Below are 23,528 nucleotides of genomic sequence, written 5' to 3'. Positions count from 1 at the left end.
GCCCCTCTGCTTATCAACAAATGCTAATTGTGTCTGAGGAGGAGTGTAGGGGAGCCGGAACAACACCGTGTGTTTTACTACTGTGCAATTGCACCAAGAGACCTTGGGTCAGCACCGAGCAGCACCAAACCGGATTCCTGAATATTGTTGCTTTAAGTGGAAATTGGCTTATTGTAATAATTTACTCAGGCTTTAACTCACTATGAGACTGTATTTACCATCCCTTTGTCCCGTTCTCATCTTCCCTTTGTTCTTTGAGTCTTTCCTCATTTGTCCACATCCTGCTGCTGCCTGTCAGTCAAACACATCTGCCTGTCTTTCTGTCTATCTGTCTGTCTATCTGTCTGTCTATCTGTCTGTTTGGTATTGTGCTTTTTCCTGGCTCCATCCAATCCCAGATGAGGGAAGCGGTGCGATATGAAAAAAAATCACATTCCACTGTGTGTGTGTGTGTGTGTGTGTGTGTGTGTGTGTGTGTGTGTGTGTGTGTGTGTGTGTGTGTGTGTGTGTGTGTGTGTGTGTGTGTGTGTGTGTGTGTGTGTGTGTGTGTGTGTGTGTGTGTGTGTGTGTGTGTGTGTGTGTGTGTGTGTGTGTGTGTGTTAGGGTGGCAGCTGGCAAGTCAAACCCTTTGGGGGCATCTAAGGGATTAGGAAACAGATCATTGTGTGTGTGTGTGTGTGTGTGTGTGTTTCTCTGTGTCTGTCTGTGTGTATGTGTGTGTGTCTGTTGTGTTTCTCTGTGTCTGTCTGTGTGTATGTGTGTGTGTCTGTTGTGTTTCTCTGTGTCTGTCTGTGTGTATGTGTGTGTGTCTGTTGTGTGTATGTTTTGCTGTGTGTGCCAAGAACATTTGGGCAGATGGCATCAAGTTCCCCTCAGCTCAGTTTACCCCCTGTGGTCCTGCGTTGTACCATTGCAGTGAGTGTGTATCTTCTGTGTGTGTGTGTGCGTGCGTGCGTGCGTACTTGCCTTGGCACTGACATCATCTCTGTGTGTTAGCTCTCCCCCGATACCCTCGGGGGGTCGATGAGGTTGCACTTTCTGTCAAGGTCATTGTTCTTGTGTGCAGATAACAGTTTATATAAGCAGCGTGCGCTCTCCTATGTTTTAATAGGAGATATAAAAATAAAAAAAGCGTCCTTCGGAGGGAAATAAAACACTGCTCTATCAGATTAAATTAAAGTGGAAACAGCTTTTACAGTCCATTTCATAATTAAAGGCCCTCAGTGAGCGAGCGCCTCCTTCAGATGGTGCAGATTAATGATTTATGATGATATGAATCTTACTCGACACTCAGCGGGGGCAGCCAGGTCACTGAAGACGCAGAGAACAGGAAATAAAAGGAAATGTGATAAGCACATCTCTAAAAATGAAGATGATCAACACTCATACATTATTACTGATGTTTACAGTGTTTCGAGGGGATATGTTTTCATCTTTTTTTTTTTTTTCAGATAACTGACCTCATAATTTGTGTAACGTAGAATAATGAGTCTGCTTTTGTTTTCTAGATTCTGTCCATCGGAGTGCTGGACATCTTTGGATTTGAGGATTATGAGAACAACAGCTTCGAGCAGTTCTGCATCAACTTCGCCAACGAACGGCTTCAGCACTACTTCAACCAACACATCTTCAAATTAGAACAGGTACAGTCTGATTGTTATGGGTTTTTTTTTTCCTATTCTCTTTGTGCCACTGTCGCCTTTTTGTTGCCATCAGGACAATGACTATTGTGCAGCTGCTGAAAAACACAACAACTTTTTTTTGTGTTTTACTTTCACTGTGACAAAGTGACCAACACCCAAACATTTCTATTTGGTCCACTATACGGTACGTTGGGTTTACTCACTGACGTCACATTATTGTGGCTGTTTCACATTCCTGAAAAGTGCCTTTCTGCTTTTGATTTTTCAACTGATTGAGGAAAGAGTGAACTCCCTCAGTGTGACTTTGCAGTTTTCCTTCATACGTCAAGCTTGCTAAAAAAAAATGGATGACTTCATGTTCAGTGGAGAGAGCTCAGAACGCAGAGTGTAACGCACTGAGAGAAAAGGGAAGGGGACGTTTTTGTAATGCTGTTTCTGTACTTTTGAAGGATTTTTGCAATGATTCAATTTGATGTGTAGCATTTTCTACTGAGCTGAACACGCTTTTGGTCGAGGAACACAAGAGTTCTTAAAATATTTTACTGGAGGAAAATGGTCTTTGCAGAAGAACCCCTGTAAGGTCTGATGGTTTGAACAGCCATGTACGCACTGATGTTACAGTACAAGCAGCTGTAATTATGCAGCTAGGCTAAGCTAACACGTCCATTAAGCAGAAGGTAAGAGGAGAAGTGCTGAATGACCAGAAGAGGCAGTCAAGCTGGGTTAGAGAGCAGGGGCTATACATTTGCTTTTAGCTGCTAGCTGAATGCTAATTGCTGCTAATACACAGCAAAAACAATCAAGTATCATCCCATCTCCATATAACTACTGTCACTTTGTCTTCCATGAAATAAACAACCCTTACTGAAGTATTAATCCCTAACCAGCTTTACTATGCATTCTTTAGTCTCATTTATTCAGACACCCTCTGACAAGCAACTTCATTTTTATGTGCATGCTTTGTTTATTTTCCAAATCATATCAATAGACAGAGAGAAAATACAGCGAGGGGAAGAAAACAAATGGAGAGGGATTCTTTTGGGGGAGATAATGAGGCTCAATTAGTCGGAGTCTGTCACTGTATCTGTCAGCTCTCGTCTCCCTCACACTGAATTGTGATTGGCTGTGGCAACTTAGCAGGCAGGCCCAACGCTGCCGGCCAAACGAGGAGAGAAACAGAGTGGGGAAAAAAGAGCAGTGTTTCAGCAAACGAGCTCAATAATGTCCCTTCACTCTCAATGAAGATCACACAGTGCCGATGCACTAATGGTTCTGTTATCTGTTTCTGACAGTTAGCCCTCGGGCACTATACAAACACATACACACACACACACACACACACACACACACACACACACACACACACACACACACACACACACACACACACACACACACAGCAGGATGTAACATGTTCTAACAAACCAGTTGTGTTACTGTCAATGAAAAATTGACAGTAAAGCTCTCTGGGGCTTTTTCTTTTATCTATATTTTCCGCTGCTGAAGCTGATGGACAAACAAGATCAAAGCTAAAATAACCGCCTTCAAAGCTAAAGATAAAAAAAATAAAAAAAATAAAAAAAACTTTTAAAGTAGATCTATTACACACTCACTTCTTTCACCTTTAATTATGTCAGTCTGGGACACATATTGAGTAGTGTTGCGAGATGTGTAGCTCAAAAACCTCCTTATTTATCTTGTACTCGCGTCGGTAAAACCCTTCATTTCATCCCCTTCCTGAAATGGTTAGTTTCAGCTTTTGACACCAAGTGTCCAGCTCTGTTTGCAGTCTCAGGGAAATTTGAGTGAGCTTTCAGGTGGGCGTGTCCTTGAAAGAGCTGCCAGGGTGTGCATGTCCCACAACTTTGCTCCATGCCTTGCTCTGATACGTGATTCGCTCGATATTCTGTTATTTATAAGTTCAGGACAGCATCAGCAGCAAGCAGCTGTACATTAACATTAGTCAAACGAAGCCATGAGAAGCTTCAGTTTTGATGTGAGCAAGGCACCTGAATCGGTGCATTTACAAGAGGGGTGTATGGACAGTGGACCTTCTCTCTCTCTCTCCCTCTGTCTCTGAAGCTAATGCTATTCTGCTCTGTTGGTTTTGCTGTGTCCCCCCCACAATCTCTCATTCTCGCTCTCTTGTGCACGCAGCAATTTTATAAATAAATTAAAAATTAAAAAATATACTGGGGCGGCCCACCCAGGTATCGTCTATGTGTGGGAAACACTGAGTTTGCATATGTGTTATAGTCAACACTAGCTACCTTTTGTACATTTAGATGTCGTTAAGTTGTGTTTGTGCTGTCAGTCATTGTGCAGCAGGTGCTCCTTGATGGTTGTCTCTGTTTGGATTCTTTCACTTGACCGTTTGTTCTTGTGTTTTGCTCAACTGATAAGTGCTGAGAGTGCTGCTGAGACGTTCGCCCTCACAGGACGGTGTGTGATATTTTCTCAGCAGAGTTCGCGTTTATTATCCTTTAATCACGGGGGTCCTCTGAACCCGCGGCTCCGAGCCTCTCCTCGGTTTATTTGACAGGACAACAGTTAGTGGATGAGGCGCTGAGGAGGTGCTGAGCTCGGAGGCCCCTCGGAGGCAGGCTGGTACAGCTTCCTGAAGGAGGGCGGCCAGATCTCCTCTGATTTGTGTTTGTTTGAATAAAGTTGTGAAGTTCACACCACGGGTCCCCTTTACCCTCCGTTTGACGTCATTAGGAGAGAACGTTCTAACACACATCGTCTGTTGTGATGTGTCGGACCATAAACTGCTGCCACTCAGTTACATTTAGAAGATTTCATGGCTTACATAACGTCACTGAACTAGAGTTGTTATTACCATGTTGAAATTTTCATTATTGGCTTTGAGTTTATGTCAAGGCAATTTGTCGTTTAATGAAGAAATAAAGAAAAACAAAAGGAAGAAAAATGACAGAAACTTGTGAAAACATGTATTGCTGTATTAGTTACCTATATTTATATTGTGCCTATTATGCCTGTTTCCTCTTATTTGGAAAATGGGTTTGTAGTGAACATGTTTATTTAAAATAATAATGAAAAGTTTGAAAAAGGAGCAGAAAAATGTCGCCTTTCCTCAGTGTTATCATGCTTCTTTCAGTCCTCGATTTACAGAAATCTGAAATCTTGAGGGCCTGCATGTCATCTTTGTAGCAGCATTAGCCAGGACATGTGGCTGCTACATTTATTTTAGTGCGACTCATCAGCCATTGCCTGTTAACACACAGCCTCGGTGGCCATTAACAGGTTTTTTTTTTATGCTGCCATTGCCCGCAACTTCCGCTTCAAAGTGCTTCTCATAGACTGACCGTTAAGTCTGTTATACATTGCTCTGTATTTGCTTTAGCTCAATGGAGGTTTAATAAAGAAAACGTAAAAAAAAAAAAAAAAACTATGTGAAAGTATTGTGTCCTGGCTTTAGCTGCAGTTCTAGACCTGGAACTTGTTCCCTCGAAAAGATGAGCTATGTTGTTCACAAAGATAGTCCCGCCCCCTCTTGATTTGAATTGGTTGGTGTGGATGAAGTGACAATGACGCGCAAAAGGTTCTTCCAAAAGTTGAACTGTTTGTGGCCCAGTGCACTGTGAGCACAGCGACAAAAAGCAGCTGACACTGAGGGTGTTTTTGTGCTCTGGATGCTGAGCGCTGAAAACGCTGGGTTGCACTGTTTCTTTCATTAAGATTTGTTTAAGGGATTTTGCCTTTATTTAGATTAGATTAGAAAATCGTGATAGTGCGTGGGGAATGACTGAATGAATGTGGGAAAGGAGCCGCAGGTAAGAATTGAACCCAGCAACCGGCTTGGAGGACTATAGCCCCAGTACATGAGACGCGACCTTACGGCTAGGACATCAGTTCCCCAAACTGTTTTTACATTGAGAATCGGATCTGACAGCGCAAAAAAAACCACCAGAAAAACAGAGTAAGTGGACAAAGACCACGATAACTCCTGCTGAAGCTGTCCGTATAGGAGGAGAATATATATGAACAATTTAAATGTTGATCTTATTGTAGAATCGTTGATTTGTTAAAGCCCAGATCAGACAAGTTGTGCCTCTACTTAAACTTAATCATTTACTCTGATTCTGAAAGTTGGCTTTGACTTTCCATCAGGGGAGTTTCCTCCTCACTTTGCCTCCGGGCCTTACTCTCCTCCAACCAATAAGTTGCTCTTATCAGCAGCGTGTGTGTTTACTGTCAAAAAGCTATCATTAACACACCAACTGATACCCTTGTGTGTGTGTGTGTATCTGTTTGTGACTGTTAAGTTCAGTTAGTCAGTGTTTTGTTTCTGTGAGTGGACCATGTATCAAAGTAAGAAAACATTCGTCAGCCTCCACCTTAGGCAAACACTGCCGACTCAGTGAAGAAATAAAAAACATGTGATCAGGTTTACCTTCTCCTGATAGACAAGGGAGACTCCTGCTGCTGGCTGATATACAAGACAACATGCAGAAGGGCCTGAGGACTCTTTTATTTCAACCTTGACAAACAGGAAATGTCCTTCATGCACATTTAGCTCGTGTCTGAAATCATTAATTTGCTCACTGCTCCTTACTCATCATATAGTAAGCTCACCAGTTTAAAGAAAAGGAACTTGGACACTGCTTTATACTAATTTCCCTCTTGTTTTGAATCAACCAGCAACCTCTAGTGTTGGAAAATTAAGCCAATGCCTTGCAAAAAACTGCAGTTCCTCAAGCGTCCACTCAAAGCTGGCTGCAAAACCCAAGGACACCCCATGAGGTCCTGGATTAAAATGCCCATTTGTACAGCAGAAACAATGTTTACAGACAGCAATACAAAAAGAAACCGTCTTTAAAGTGAACTATTCTGTGAGTTGTGAGTCATTGTGAACACAGCAAAGGTCTCATTCTCAAGACAGACTTTCTCAACATGTCTAAAGGATGTTTTCTCTGCCTCTTTTTTTTCTTAAGTGATCCCACTGATTAAGTTAATTCGCACCCTTATTCCCAATACCAGAGTCCAGCTCATGCCTTTACGTGTTTCTTTTTTTTAATGAGTCATGCTGGTGCACAGCTGCCCTCCTCTTCCATCTGGACCACAAAAAAAGCAGAAGAGGACACCTCAGCACAGCGAACATGTCTTCTTTATTTATTTGTCAGTTCTGTCTCTCTGCTTTTAAAACCACCCATGATTGCACCCCCGCTCCCCCCGCCCGCTCAGTAAAAACACTCCGCTGTCATAACAGGAGAGACGGCCGCTGAGGGAGGGAGCGAAGAAGAAATAGAGAAGATGTTCACAACTCCCTCGCACAGACCTCACCTCTACATCCAGACCCTGGGTTTAACACAATTCAGTCTGCTTGGAAACTGTGTTAGCCAGCAGCAAAGAGACACAGCGAGGGCTAATAGGTGCAGAGAAAGCCTCGAGTCCAGAGCCAATTGAATCGACCACAACAGCTTTGTTCCCCTTCTGCAGCGCAGCAGGAGGCTCTATGGCTTTTATTGCTCACATATCGTTTTTGTTATGAGCTTGTTACATCTGGGTTTATTCTCCTGTCAAGTTTTTGATAGAGAACACACAAATGGGTGCATGTTTTGTGAATAATCCAGAGTTATTAGGACAAACAAATGTAAGCTCAGTTAACAGATGTTGTGTAGGAGTGGAGTCAGAAACCGTAGATATCTGAGAACTTACAGTAGATATCATATTGAGTTTTGTTTTATGCTTTCATTTAAGTAAGCAAACAACTCAGAACAGGAAATGTGTTCTTAAGATTAAGAACACAAGATTAAGCTTCATCGTTTTCACATCAGTTAGACCAATATTTATCTTTAGCTTTCAGGAAGGGCAGTACTACAATAAATACCCATACCTTTTAATATTGCAGTGTAGAAAATTCTCTTTTACAGCATTCAAAATAATAATAAAAAAATAAAAGGATTAAAATCAAAATTTACTTTTTGTACCATACTGTAAGTAAATTGCCCTTTTTCAGAATGATGTAATATAATAATAATTAGGGATTCATTTATTCGTTTATCTCTTTTTTGCAGCAGAATTCAACTTCTTGATGAAGTTTAATCTACATTTATTAATTGCATTTATTTGTGTAATGCGTTTTGCATCCGTCTGAATCTGCACAGTAATAACGTCCTAAAAAGTGGGGCACAGCAGAATATTTAGTGTTGCAGACGTCTTTGTTAATGGTGTAAAATCATCCTAGCATCAAGTGTTTTGGGGAGCTTTCATGCCTCTATTGGAGGGTCAGCACAGTGGATAGAGTCAGTAATCTGGATTAGAGAGCGGGGGAGTGACACGCAGGAAAGGAGCCACAGGTTAGATCAGATGCCTGCTCCAATGACTACCTCCTCTATACATGGGGCGCGCACACTAACCACTAGGCCACTGTGGCGCCCCACATTCATCAGGTTTTTAAACTACTGTACAATCAGAGCATCTTGGCTTAAGATCGACTTTCCTTTAGGGGTAAGTTTACTTCACTTTCCTCTGACCTTCCATCTGCCGCAGTGTTTGGATTTCAAGTGTTCGTTCTCTGTAAACTCTGCTCGTCAGCCCGCAGAGTCCAGAGTACTTCTGCTCTATTACCAGATCTTTAGTTACACTCATTTGTCATTCTCGATCTTCATCAGTGCTTTATTATGACTGCAATGAAAACTGCTCGGGACAAGTTTAAACATCACATATCAGGACCCCAGAAATCTGTATTTACAGTAAGTACTGTAAATACAGAGTTCAGTGAGGTTAAAGTCATGACTAATATCTGTTCAGAGCAGAACTGCAAATAACAACTTTTGTGTCACAAACTTTTGAAAATGCCCGTTAAACACAACTTAAACTGGAAGACCTTTAGTTTACTATAATGAAGCACCAAGGACAACTTTAAATCTTTACATTTTAGAAGCAGCAAAAGTTACTAAATTACAGGATATGTTGCCTTTTTAAAAACGTTTTTGCATATGTAAAAATTCATCTGAGGACATGTTACACAACCCTTATTCCTCAAGCAGCTGTTGGTTCTTGCTGACGCGTCTGGCTCTCAGTGATGAATCTCGGCTCTCAATCATTCGTCCGTTACAGCGTTTACGCAGCCCCGTAACTGAAGCATTTTCTTTGCGTTCCTCGCACACCGAGTCATAACGTTGTCGTCCTGTGTCTGCTCGGTGCAGGCTGTTTACCTCATGTGTGTGTGTTTGTAATAAAATGGCTGATGAGAGTGTGTGTGTGTGTGTGTGTGTGTGTGTGTGTGTGTGTTTATCTCCTTATCTGTGCGTCTGCATCTAATTCTGTCTCTGCCTCTCTGAGTCAACACACGTGTTCATGAACCCGCTCACAGACACAATCAAAGTTCACCATGATGAACCGACTCAAGTTGTCAGCCAGCGCTCGGCTTGATGAGATTAAAACAAAAGCCCATGCACGCAACTTTTTTTCCACAACTTCGCTTGATCCGGTGCGACCTCTGGACGAAGCCAAACACTCCACATGTTGTGAACGCCTCGTCAGTGATTCAGCAGACTAAAAACAGAAGAGAGCAGACGTGTCGCAGATGGAAAAACAAAAATCTCCAGCGCTGCTTTGGATTTGTGTCAACTGTCCCATTGTAGTAATTAAAGCACATGTGCTCCAAGTGACTGTCCAAATATTTTACATTCTTTCCTTCTTCTACCATAATGATAGGTTAAAAAGTCACTCAACAAAGAGGAAACCAGCATGTTAGTGTGGAGACATAATACATCCCCACAACTACATTTGACGAAGGTATGAATATACCAACATACACTAATCTGTATGCCATGCACTCATAAACATTGGTCTCATCTTCCTTCACCTTTTGAAGTCCAGTCCACACAATCAAGATGGCGCTCCCCTAAGTGCAGCATGATGTACCTCCAACTTAAGCTTTTCATGGTTTTTGTTTTATTGTTGTCTGTACAGAAATACCTATGTACCTCTGCTGTCCTGGACCTGTGCAAATGGCACTATACATATATTTTATTTCTTATAGGGTGTGAAATTGTAATTTTAAGTTTTGAGAAACCTTGGTATCTCAATGGTTAAGTGCATGCTGGTCCAGATATCAACCTTATTCGCATCTCAAACCCCTTTTTCAGGCAGTTGTCCTTTCTGCCTCTAACCTATCCAAAAGGAAGAAAAATCCCCCACAAAAAAAAAGAAGAAATATGGAAAGGTATTTTGTGGGAAGTGTTTCAAATCACAAATGAACATAAAACCTAAGGTCAGAGAAGTAGGTCAGTACCTGTCCCAGACACTTTGGTCGACAGTTTATACTTTTTAAGGCTGCTTCGGTACCTCTACATTTAATCTCAGCATCCCTTAAATAATAACATGGGCATGAGCTCCACCAGATTTTTTAAAATCCTATGCTACTGCCATCTGCCATTCAGCATTCCTTAATCCATCATCTCTATGTACAGATGGTTTAATCCAAAAGTCACGATTGAACCAGCAGGTGAGCACAGAGAGAGTGGGAAGCAACTGGGAACAGTGAGTTGTTGAGGTTGTTAGTACAGCATCAACCCATTAAAATGTGTAAACATGTAAACATGTTAAACATTTTAATTTTAGTTAAACAAACACTAACTGAAGTTATTAGACTTCCTTCAGTCTTAGGATGGTAGTTGAGTGGGTTGACATTTTAGACCAGGAATAAATCTTTCACTTCCTTTCTTACTCAATAGCAGAAAAACCCAGAGGTTAATGATGCTTTTCTTTTGGTGAGAAAATTGAAGTTGTAGGTTTTTTTATTTCACAGAAAAGTGATTATAAAAGTGATGTTTAACTTTAGTAATAGTAGTAGATATACACAGTGTTGAGATGCATTATTACATGTAAAAGTCCTGCATTTAAAACTTTGATATGATAGCATTGGCATTAAAATATGGCTCAACTTTGTTGAGCCATATTTTATAAATTGCATAGGATGTTGAGCTGCTTACAAAGTAATGTATAATAATTTAATACCTGTTTGAATTGAATACTTTTGCAGAAACATCATATTCCATCTTTCATCTCCTTACAAACTATTTTGTGGTGTAAAACTCATGTAACTTCGTTTGTTAATAAAAATAGCACATGTATCTAAAATCATCCATAACATTCAAATTTCACCATTAGAAGGACCCATACCCAACATGTCTGAATCCAAACTACCTACAGAGAAAATAGGCTGATGCAGAATTACTGCAATAAAACAATGCATTTATTATTTTCATGAGATCACCATTTTGGTGAAACAAATCAAGACTTCTCATCATCTTCATCTTCAGGTCTGAAACAGCAGAGTCGTTTTCCCAACCACCGGTAGAGTCTTTGGACTCTGGTCTTCTTGACCTTCTCCTGGTTAATGTTTGGGTCACTCTGTGCTGTATCATGAAGGTCCTGAAGAGCTGGTTCTCTGTAAGGCATGACCTCAACCCCCAGCACTGAAGCAACGACTGTGGCTTCTGCTGGAAGGGTACCATAAGATGATGGATCCAGCACCACAGCAGAGTCTTGTTCTGGACTTGCTAACTGCTCTTCTAGTATATCCTGGCTGACTTTTACCTCCACCTGAACATCAGCAATGTCAGGAGCTTCCTCAGCAGGAGTTACAGGTGTTGGTGAGTATGGCACCATAGCAGGTTCTGGTTCCTGGCTGGGCTGCCTTTTCAAATCCTCACCCTCCACAACTGGAGCAGGTAAAGAGTCTTCAACTGGCAAGATTAAGGTAGGCGTTGGAGCTTGCTCATCAGCCGAGTCTGGTTCACCGCTAGGCTTTTCATCCCCAATCTCACCCTCCAGAACTGAAGATTCAGCTGGCAGGGTTGCTGGGAAAGACATCATTTTAATTGCTGCTTTATCCATGCAAATGTTTGCAGAAGGTTCAGCGGTAGTCACATCAGCCAAAGCTGGTTCCTCGCTGGGTTGGACATACACCACATTACCCTCCAGGACAGTATCTTCAGCTGGCAGGGTTACAGATGGTACTGGAGATTGCAAGACAACATAGTCTGGTTCACTGCTGGGCTCTTCATCCTTAGCCTCTCCTACCAGGACTGAAGCAATAGCTGATAGCTCAGCTGGCAGCATTGTAGGTGTTGAAGGGCTTGGTATAGCCGGGCAGTTTATCATTAAACTCTGTACAGCAGCGTTGGCAGGGTCTTCATCTGCAGGTATGTCCATTTGCGCTTGAGGCTCAAACAGCCCACAGATGTGATCTACTACAACGGCAGTGATGTTGTTCAACAACTCCGCTTCAAAGCGGTTCTTCTTGATCTTCAGGATGTCTTGAGAGTACATTTGTTTCACCTTTCCCGTGACAGAGAGGACCATGTTATCTCTCATGGATCGGGAAAAGGAGATTTCTTGTTGCTTGGTAGACATCGCAGTGGATACACGGTCAAGAACAGCCTTTGTGACTCCCACAGCCATTTTACTGAGCTGCTGGGAGGGCATTTCCCGGGAGATGGTTCTTGGGGGTACCCATAAATCCTGTAGGACTTTTGGGACGACATCCATCACCACCCCTTGCGGTCCCAACTGTTTGAAAATGGGAACCTTGTGTTGCTGTTCTGCCAGGATCCTGCAATAATCATGTGCCTGGCTGATGATCCTAGGATGTTGAAATGAGGATGGCATCTTCTCTGGTGAGTCGATCAATCTTCTTGCCTCGAACTCCACATCTCTCATTTGGAAGCTGGTGTTAATCTCCCACACCAGCTTGAGGAGAGGCTTTATGTCCACATCATCAAAATCCTCCAACTCAAAGTCCCATAGCTGCACCCTGAGAGACTTCTTGCTCTCCATCAACAGTAGGTCAGTCAGGTCCTCAGCAGTAATCTCGGCTGGGAGCTCGTTCTTCTTCTGAAGTTTTAAATATTCAGCTACCATTGCAATCTTGATTTTGTAGGACTGGCTGTGCCAGCAGATCTGCAATGCGCGTTCATAAATAGGTGTGTCAAACAAGACCCTAATGGGTCTATAGACGCCTCGACTTCCTTCACTGAACTCCATTGAAACTCAATTAAAGGAAGTATCAAAAACAGAAGAAGATAATCCTGAAATGCACTGACAAAAACTATGAAAACGGCTTAACTCGAACAACAAACTTAAAAACACTCCTACACACTCAATCTCCAACCACAACTGAGCAGCTGGCTGAAGGCAGAGAGGGTTTAAAATTCCCGTCTATGAGGTCACAATGAAGACAAGGTTCCAGAACATAATGATGTAAAACTTGTTTTTTTTTTTCAAACTCTGGTTGCTATGGTGCTGCAATTAAGAAGATAAACAGCAGCTGGACATGTTGTCTGGTACCATGTACCTTGTTAAAATCCTCATTTATTGACCATTAAAATGGAAATGTGTTATTATATGCAACTGCAACATGGCCACACACAATAAAAAATTAACTTTTTGGACACTGTCCTCCACAGAAAGAAACCTGCCACCAGTTATTTCAGCTTTTACCCCCAACAATATAGGCCTGTTTACCCCTTACAATTTGTGGATTCCTGCAGTGTGGGAGCCATCTTTGCCTTTGTTTTAAGTAACCTCTTACAGGTTTACAATCTCCTCTCTAGCTCTTTGAAACCTCGACAAACGACCCTCAAAGACAACTTGGTCCATTATAGCCACTGAATATTTGAAATCTGAACCTCTTTTGGGTTTTTTTTTTACGAGGTTGTAGATCATGTTTTCAACACGTTGTTTAATTATACTTTCTTTCACCTTTGCCCTAATGCCAACTTTGCCAATGAAATCCTGTTTAAAGAAAAGAAAAATCAGCACTTTTATGTCCCTCAGAGGAGCAATTTGTCAACATTACACACAAGATATAACATAATCTAATAAGCACATAGCCATAAATTCTTCAAGTACAGTCATGTTTCCAAGAAGTCGTTGTTTGACTTCACTGCTTTCATCTAACTACTGGCAGTTTGTTGTTTCCTTAAATCATATGATAAACATTGCATCAAGAACTGCCACAAATGCTTTTAACCATTATTATAACTGATGCAAAAACTACTGTTTGAATAACATGCTCAAATGTATATAGACAGGTAGATTCATCAGATAGACAAGAACATTAAGATCTCCTTTGAATCTTTTTGCTTCAACCATTCATCCCAGCTGGAAAAAGGTTTGTCACTGGTCCCTCCCTTAGGCGTTTAAAGTGACATGGGTCATATAACTTGTTTTTCATCGGCCCCAGGGGGCGCGTAGATGTTAACTTTGGTTTTACTGAGAACCAACAAGCCGATGAGGATTCAGATTCCAGCACTTTGAGGAATGCAAAAAGAGGAGGTGCTCCAGGAACTATACGGTGCCAGACCCCCTCCCGGCCTGTTCGACGGCCATGTCTCGCCCATGTATTTGAAAACAAGAACATCATGTCATGTTTAAAATGTTTCTTTAATTATTTGGCTTTAAACCCTTGAGATGGTTAGACACTGTTAACTCCTAACTTATAATAGTCACAGTGTCTTTCTGTAAAGTTAAAAGCTCTCATCAAATCTCTCAGTAATGAAACAAGTCATTAAAGACAGCCTTTTCTCTGCTGGAGGTATCCTGATAAAGCCCTCATGAGAGACCCACATTGATCCTGTATAATAAAGTCAACCAAAAGCCTTTTTTTCTGTAACAGCTTTTACAGAAAGTCATTTTCCCTGCAAGTATTTATTGACAAGGTGTCCATGTTTCCCCCTGCAGGAGGAGTACAGGGCAGAGGGCATCACCTGGCACAACATCGAATACATCGACAACAGCGGCTGCATCAACCTCATCAGCAAGAAACCCACGGCGCTGTTCCACCTGCTGGACGAGGAGTGCAAGTACGTCCCCCGCTAACATATACTTTGAACAGTAAACTCAATGAATTAACTTTAATTACCAAATTACTATTAAATTTCATTCTATCTTTATCAGGTAAAAATTTCAACATAATTTTGACATCAAACAGTCAGTTTTATTGGTTAATCTGATTGGTGTTAGGGTTTTCCCCAAGTGTCTCATCACAGTTTCCGATGACACTGCTGCTTTGATGTGATCAAATAAAACATTGAAGTGTGTTTATTATTATATGTCAGAAGAGGATGTCATATATAGCTTAAATTGTTTCAGATAACACTTATATTAACAATGTCAATTTGGATTTTTCACAATTTTGACCTGTTGATTCCCTTCAAATTTGCTGCAGATATTAATGAATCGAAGATGATATGTCAAGTCTTTTGAGTCCCCCCTGACTTTTGGTTAGATCCCCCCTCACCCCTCCCGTCTGACAGGGATATTGTCCCGATGTGAGCGGCATGTGTGAACAACCAACTCAGGAAGATTTCAGGGTCAGGACATTTTCCTGGAATTTTCAGGAGTGTAAATGTAAAACAGCTCAAGTAGTGTTTTTTGGCAACAAATCTCATCCTGCTTTCTTTTTACATTTAATGTATTACTCATCAATGTCATTTGCTGTGGGAAATGTAAAAAGGAGTCTGTCTGGTAGAGTACTTTTCATCAACTTGTTTTACACCTACGTTGGCGGCTACATTTAAAGGCAGTACAAATTTTAAAAATGCTACATTTTGTTGCAGATGGTCTCTTTTTCTTTTGTAGGTCATATTGAAACATCAGTATAAACGGCTTACAGGAGCTTTAAATGAAATTGTTTATTTTAGGCTCTTGCTGCATGGGGGTCATGCATTGGAGAACAGGATACTCTGTCAATGTATGATGTTACTGAGAACAATGAAAAGCATTTAATACACCTCCTGTTTACATCTGATTCAGGGGTTTTTACACTACCCTTGGTTGACCTATTCACTCTGCCTTATGTTGCCAAAAGCAAGACGTATTTCATTGCAGTATGCATTGTTGACCTCCTGCTCACCCTGCACAAAGCTGCCTTTTACACGTGTTGACTCAAAGAGACAAACTGCTCCCTCTGCAGCCTGTTTGTTTATTAGCCTAATGAATACCTACGCTGGGACTCCTATCAGGGCTTAACTGAGGCATAGAGGCGTGCTTCTCCCTCCTGCTAACATCTCTGGATCCTATTTGGATTTTCTTAACTCTGCAGTCTTGTTGTGAAACCTTCTCCTGCTGCAGGTCAGCGCTCTTCCTTCTCCTCCATAAATCAAATCCAGCACTGTCCCGCCCCCCTCGCATAAAAACACATCAGGCGGTACACACACAGCCATATTTATCAATGCTAGCTGTCATCTTACCTGTCACTTAGTTGCTTCATCTGGATCTAATAACACCTGGAGTGTATATATTTGTATGTGTGTGTGTACATTATATATATATATATATATATATATATATTTTTTATTTTTTATTTTTTTTTGTGTGTGCTTGTGCAGAAGGGGTACCACTTTGGGAGAATTAGGGTCAAAGGGGGATCTCTAAAGAAAAAAACAAGGGGGGACAGGTTCTCTCCTGGGGGTTTCTGCTGCCACAGGAAGGGCCTTCATGCTAAATGATTACATTGAGAGAGAGAAAGACGCTTAGAGATCCCATCATTCACAGTCGCAGAGAGCTGGCAGGGCCGCGGGGCCTCTGGAGAAGTGGATTAGGTTACGGCAGGATCAGTGGCGAGCGTGGAGGTTCATTTCTACAGTAAAGGCATCAAGCCTTAAGACCCCTGTGGATACACTCCAGCCAGGAGAGTGTGTGTGTCAGAAGTGTATACAGGAGAGTTTTAGATACCCTACAGAGATGTTGATCCGGGCCACCTTAGGTAAGATGTGAGTGGGTGAAATTTTCCAAAAGGCAAAGGTGAAAACAACAAGGAAGAATGTGCAAAAAGAGCTGCCGTATGTTTGGTTAAATTTGAGCCGTAACATTAAGTTTGCGACAGTTTTCATCCCGGAGGGTGAGGGGGAAAGGAATACGATACACTGCATATTTTACTTAGATTTTGTCAGAGTTAACGGCTGCTACTGTGGCATAACCTCGTTGTAGATGAAAGTAAGAGTCAGAAAAATACTGGAAGAGTTGTTTGTGTATTAAAAGGGGATAGTTTGGTTGTTTTGAAGTGGGGTTGTTTAAGACGGTGGCTTTCAACCTTTTTCCTATAGAGCCCCCCCCACCCCCTTTTTTAAGAAAAGCTGATTCCCAACAGAAACAATACACAAAAAAGTGACACATAGCTGTCAGAAGTTTTTTTTGCCCCAATACACCAAGACAAATTCCTTGTATGTCTAAATGTACTTGGCAATAAAAAACAAGTCTGTTTCTGAGAAATAAAGATCAATTTTAATTGTTTTTAAATGATCAAATCCTTACAGAATATGGCGAAACGCACTCACCGAAACTTCTTTGTATAAACTGTCCATGAAGCGTGTTATCGTGATTATTGTTGTCGCCCTCTCTAAGGGTTCGACTCCGAACCAATAGGAACCAAAAGCATAAGGTACATGTCAATAGTAAAAGTATCATCACAGTAGATGGCCCAAATATTAGAAACTTGCCGCTGTAGCGGTGTTCTCTCAAAAAATGCTTCCTTTGAGATGTGCTACCAAGGGCTCTGGTCACCATGTCCATAAAATCCATGCGCCAATTAATGAATTATGCTTCTTCTTCTGTCTTAAATAGAGGTTTTGAAATAGAGTAAACATGAGAAGTGATATTATTTTTGAGGTACCTGGGGTTGCATTATTTGATGGAGAACATTAGTCTGTTGAGATACGCTTCTCTTAAATAAAGGTTACATAACAGCCTATCAAAACAGGCCATCTCCGTTTGGTTCCAGTGTTCTAGTTAAAGTCAAATGACGGTATACGTTTATTTTCTTAAATCTTATTTTTCTGTCTCTCTGTGTTTTATGTTTTTAACCTGTTCCTGCTGTTTCTCCCAGTTTCCCTCAGGCTTCCAATCAGACCTTGCTGGACAAGTTCAAGCGTCAGCATGAAGGAAACAGCTACATCGAGTTCCCCGCTGTCATGGAGCCCGCCTTCATCATCAGACACTATGCTGGGAAAGTGAAGTACGGAGTCAAGGTGAGATAAGTGCTCCTGTGTGTACGTGGGATAAGTGTGATCATTTTGTTTGAACTGTAACAAAAGACATAAAAAGGCCTGTTTTTATGATAGCATTTTATTGACAGATTTATTTAGTTATTTAAAAAAAAAAACGGGGAAAAAAAACTCTTTGAGCTGATTCAAAGCTTCACATTCTTATCTGCCTACACAAACAAGATTTTCAATCTGTTTGTCTCATTCTGTTATTCACATAAATAATAAGAAGGTACAAATGAGTGCATCCAAAATTAGAGAACAATGGGTGGAATCTGATCCGAACCCTTTAATAGCCCAAGATGGGGTTCTATTAGGCGTCTTTATGAGTACAAGGAGATAAGTGATGACAGATTGTTGTCCAGCTGGCTCTCATGCGTTGGAACAAAGCTAAACAAAATAAAGAAGAGGCAAAACAAAGTTTGGATAGCTGCTTTATCACTCGTTGTTCTTTTAGTTTGAAAATTTGGTGCATGCGCCAACTCTTCAGTGACTGGAAACAGATTTGGATTCAGAAACTCTGTGTGATTTTTAGGACAGTTAGTTTTCTCCTATTGTCCAAACTCACCAGAGACTGAATTCATTAATTAATAATTAATAACCTTGCTTAACCATGTGGTTGGGTTAATTCTCCATCCATCCATCTAATATCTGGGGGGCTGGAGCCGATCCCAGCTATCATAGAGCAAGGGGAACATGCAAACTCCACACGGACGGGGGATTCGAACCAGGAACCTCCTCGCTGTGAGACAACAGCACTAACCCAATGCACCACCATGCAGCCTGGGATAATTCTATTCTAATAATAATAACATTTATAAAGCATTTCTCAGAATCCATAAGGCCACAGATGTATAAACAAAGGCAAGATTAAGAAACAACAAATATTATAAAAGGCAGAATTCATTTGAAAGAGATTTTATAGCCATTTAATTATTTTTAAAGACTTTTTTAAATAAATTAAAATCTGAAAAACCATGCAGATATATTAAGTATGTTTTGAGAAGGATTAAAAAGAGGTCACTGACTCAGCGACGTCTGACATCTTAGTATTTAAATACATTTTAAAAAAACGTTCTTTTGTGTACCTAAAGGTAAGAATCAACCGTTTACTCTGACAACTAAAGCTTCTTAGCTTCACTTGAACCTTCATGAAACACTTTCACTCTGCAGCAGACCTTCTTGTTGTTCCGTCGACCTCATTTCTTTTTTCTTCAGCTAAATCAGATTCTGTGTTGGCCTCCCAGTTGAGCTTAGATAAGAAGCACATGTTGTGGACCGGGGCGAGCGTATTGTTGTTTGACTGTAAAATATAAATCTGTAAGAGTTGGTTATTGTGGATGTTGAAAGCTATCCCATCATCTACTGAGAGCCAGAGAGCTGTTTGGTGTGAAATGTGCTGAGAGAGCCACGGGCGTGAAATGTGTGTGACGCGGGCTCAGTGGTAAACACACAGCTGACTCGTATCAGAGAGAGAGAGAGAGAGAGGTTTATAGTTCATGACTCTGTTATCTTAGCAAAACCTCAGACACAACATTTAATGACTTACAGACTGATAAAACAGAAGAAATGGAGGTCAACTTTGTGCTTTAAACAAAAATATCAAATAAAATAGGAATGATTTGCAGCGTGTTTCCAGACTTCTTTAACTTTTTAGGTTTCTGACTGAAAACATCCTGGAAAAAAAAAGTCACTGAAACATCCACAGTGTGCCCCAAACAGTCAGAAAACACTGCAAAGCTTGGTTTGGTATGTGGTGATTTTACTGCGGTCATCTGTCCATGAAATAAACCTTCAGTCACAAAACCTTCAGTATCTTATTTTTCCAGTTAATACAACAATAAGCACATTAAGAAAACATACATACCACTGAGGTTATTAAGTGTTAGTCCCGATAAATGCAAGCTGTTCAGCCTGTTTCTTGTCTTTATGCTAAGCTAAGCTAACAATCTGCTGACAGATATGACAGTCGATAAGATGGTTTTGTCTAAATCTCACTTTACTTGTGGACTAAATAGTTTACTCTTTTGATGTAAAAACGATGAAGAGGTGACAAAACAAGATGAAGAGGTGAAAGGACTGAACTTTTTATGACTTTTGTTTGATACAAACTAATGATCGAACGTGTTTCTCTCCTTCATTCAGGACTTCAGGGAGAAAAACACCGACCACATGCGTCCGGACGTCGTGGCTTTGCTCAAGAGCAGCAAGAACGCCTTTATCTGTGGCCTGATGGGAATCGACCCTGTGGCCACTTTCCGCTGGGCCGTGCTGCGAGCTTACTTCAGAGCCCTGGTGGCTTTCAGGGAGGCCGGCCGCAGACACACACACAAAAAAACTGGTGAGAATAAAAAAAAAAAAGTGACTTCAGCTTAAACGTCCCAGAAATAATGATACAGTCATCCAGCTTCTATCTCTCTGAATCCGTCTAAAATGTCAAAAAGATGACGTCACATGAAAGCCAATGAGTCTTCAGAAGTGATGTTATAATGTTTCTTCATGAATCTGAACATATTTACTGATGAACTTTATGTCATCACTCAGCACTGGAACATGTGTGTAAAGTGGATTTAAAAGAAATCAGCAAACAAGCACTGAAGTCAATACTCCTGTTTTAAATGGATCAAAAGCAGCAGTCTGTTTGGAGAAGACAACTGTGCTTCTGTTGTTGATGATTGTTATTTGGAAAGAGGAGGAGTAAGACACATCTTGTCATTTTCTCCAAAAGCTGGGGATTTAGAGAGCAAAGTGTTTGGAAGCGTCACTGCGGACTCATCCCAGAGGAGGCTCTCTCTTTGTTCTCTCTCTCTCATTCTCATCTGCCTCCTTTCCCTTTGTGTTTCTGTTTGTTAGTTAGCTGTTTATCCCCGCTTGTTATTAAATTACTTTGTCAGCTTACCTTTTCATCTCCTCTCTATGTTCATTAGATTTCTTAGAGTTTGTTTAAAGGCTTAAAGTTTTTTATGTTGACGGCTTGAGTCTGCTTTCTCATCATTCTTCTCCCCCTCTCTCCCTGTGTTTCAGGGAACGATGCAGCCGTTCCCTGTTCTGTGGTCAAAACTGTCGACAGCTTCAGTTTCCTCCATCACCCGGTTCACCAGAGGAGCCTGGAGATCCTTCAAAGATGCAAAGATGAGAAATACAGTAAGTCACAAAGCACTGTAAGGACGCAATCACACTAGGACCATTTGTCCTGTTACCCGCTTAAGCATGATTGTCCCCCCTCCCTATTCCCCCACTGGCCTGCACTCACACTGCTCCAGGACTAACCGGGCCTGAGCACGGTTACCTCTTGTATATAACGTCGTAATACAACACATGCATGGCTTTATGTGATCATGAAGTGTGCTTAGTTTACAAGACAGGAGGACTCGAAAACATGTTTTTTTTAAAAGGGACGGACGGTCGAGTCTGCATCCACACATCGGAGAACAACACAGAGAACATGACAGCTACTTTACTGTCTTTGTGGCTTATTTTGAGTCATTTTAGTCAGATACAGCAATAACACTCCCATATTTCTCGATAATGGAGGCTGTCCAAGCTACATTCTCGTGCATGAAGCACACTTCTTCCGTGCCAGGGCCAATGAACGGATCGGAGAGCTCACACTAGTCAAACAGACTGGACTTTTAGAGTGAAGCGTATGGATTGCCCAGTGTGAGTGCGTCCCAAGGCTTTTTTTTTTAAGAAAATAGTTAATTTTTTTCTTGATTATGTTAACTCTTTTAAAAACTGTGCTTATACATTTAATTTCCATTACATTGATTATATTCTTAGTGAAACTCAGCCCTCACCCCTGCACTATTTGAAATCGGCTCCCTGTTAATGTGGTTAATATGAAGGCATGGATTCTGTTGATAAAGGTCTGCTGAAGTGAGGTGAACTGAAGCGAGAAGAGCTTTCATTTCCCTTTTTAAAGGGAAAAAAAAAACCTTTTCTGAGCTCAATCCAATCAAAAAAAATCAATTCCAGCCTGTGGTGGAAAAAGCGCTCTGTGGTCAGGTTGAGAATAATGGATCTGGTATGAGTATCTGCCTCAGTGAGCTGCTTCTATTAGAGCTGTTAATAAGACATGGAGATCAGATATATGTGGGTCACTGTGAGCTCTGGTCGCATGTTTTCCAGGCACGAGTGATTGCACTAATCAAACAGCTCCATATGCTGCAGGTTTCTAATGACGCCCAGTCAGTCTCTGCACGACCTTCACACACTTAGCTTCTGATGTGCTGTATGTATAAGTGTGTCTTAACGTTGCTTCATGTGCTCTTACATGAGATTGTGTGTGTATGCACGTCATGTGTCATTATGCTTTAATGCAGCTCTTTGCTTTATATAATAACTCCAGAGGGATTTCACAGCTGCCAGCACGGAAATTGATTTCAAGGGAAATTTCTAGGAGAATTCCCCAAATAATTTCCTCTGTTAAAGGGAAACTCCACTGATTTCACACATCTACATCAACACAATATGGCTGAATCCCAAACTCTACACTCACAGACTTTGAGGCCTAGTCTTAGTGTGCTGCTCACATTATCACAAATATTTATCCAAAACATGCAACCCATTATTCCACAGTTAATTGAAAATAGAGCCCGACCGATTAATCGGCCAGTCGTTAATATTAGCCGATATTAGCTTATCAGGTGACTATCGGTGTTGCTGTTGCATCCACCAAAGTGCTCTGTGGATGGAAAGTATAGCAGCAACTTGAGTTACGAGAACATCAAATCGACTGGAGAGACAGCACACAATGTTTACCAGTCTAAAAAGCAGTCTGGGTTTCCGCTGGTCCTGGGTCAGAAAACAGTCCTAAAGCAACATTTCTTTTTTAAATAGACAAAGCATGATTATTTCAAACTAAAACAATAGGTACTAGATTTATTCAGCAGTCAAAAAGCATTTCATGCAAGTATCGTTGTATTACACTCGCAGTTCTTTTTCTGGCTTTCACCAGCAGAGGGCGCTATATGAATCACAACAAACATTATAACTCTCTAAAACATAGCTTTAGCTTGAAGGAATAGTTTGACATTTTGGAGGGAAAGCGTCTTCTACTTTGTGGATACTTTTAAAATGTTTGTAAGGGTGAATCAAACAAGATTCAACATGTTCGAAAATGATATTCACAGATGCTGGTCAGCATATGTTGTCATCTTTCAACAGAGCCAGGCTTAGTGTCCCCCCCGCTCTTGTTTCTAGTTTTTCTGCTAGGCTAAGCTAAGTAGCTTCTGGCTGACTCCTAGCATCTTTATATGAAGCAGTTCTGTGAAATAAGTCATGCCACTGTATAATCAGTGAGTTCAGGCTTTTACAAGAGAAAACCACAAATGTAAACTGGAGCTCATTGTTTCATAGCTGCTTGTTTCCTGATATAATGTCTCCATAGGCATTCATGTCGCTGTGCCAAAACCACTAATGCACACAAACAAACACAAAGACTCTGGTACTTAAAACCTTTGGGGCTGTCTGGGGGAAATCACTTCAGTCTCACAAAGTTCAGCTTTTTGAGTCGTGGGTAGAGATAAAGATATCAGAGATTAGGAATTGTTGCTGAAACATACTGTATGTGTAAAGTCCGTCCGTGACCCCCTTTCTCCTCTCAACACTCCTCATGCCTCCTTCTCTTTCATCTTTGTCCTCTACTCTCCTTTTATCTTCTTCTCTCCTCTCCTTTCATCTCCTCGTGCCATCCAGGTATCACTCGCAAGAATCCTCGCACTCCTCTGTCAGACCTTCAAGGCACCAACGCCCTGAATGAAAAGGCCAGCTGGTGAGTACGACCCGAGACAAATATATTTTTAAAAAAGGTTATAGAGATTTTTGTCAAGCACTCCCTCCCCTGAAATCTCTCACCTCTCTCTCT

At 41.2% G+C, this 23,528-nt stretch overlaps 1 protein-coding gene across 8 annotated transcripts in view; it reads left to right on the top strand.

Moving 5' to 3' along the window:
• The window catches only part of LOC110005162 (unconventional myosin-IXAa), a 147,382-nt gene that overhangs the window by 98,171 nt on the left and 25,683 nt on the right, over positions 1-23,528 (top strand). For all 8 annotated transcript variants that reach the window (XM_065956964.1, XM_065956967.1, XM_065956961.1 and 5 more), the window contains 6 exons: positions 1,509-1,643; positions 14,361-14,482; positions 17,506-17,647; positions 19,808-20,003; positions 20,687-20,806; positions 23,360-23,435. In XM_065956964.1, coding sequence (XP_065813036.1) covers positions 1,509-1,643; positions 14,361-14,482; positions 17,506-17,647; positions 19,808-20,003; positions 20,687-20,806; positions 23,360-23,435 — 791 coding nt within the window. The remainder of the gene's footprint in view (positions 1-1,508; positions 1,644-14,360; positions 14,483-17,505; positions 17,648-19,807; positions 20,004-20,686; positions 20,807-23,359; positions 23,436-23,528) is intronic.

The sequence above is a fragment of the Labrus bergylta genome, chromosome 7, assembly GCF_963930695.1.
Source record: "Labrus bergylta chromosome 7, fLabBer1.1, whole genome shotgun sequence".
NCBI classification, from domain to species: Eukaryota; Metazoa; Chordata; class Actinopteri; order Labriformes; family Labridae; genus Labrus; species Labrus bergylta.
Note: the sequence above shows the minus strand (reverse complement) of the source record. Positions and strands in the feature narration are given on the sequence as shown.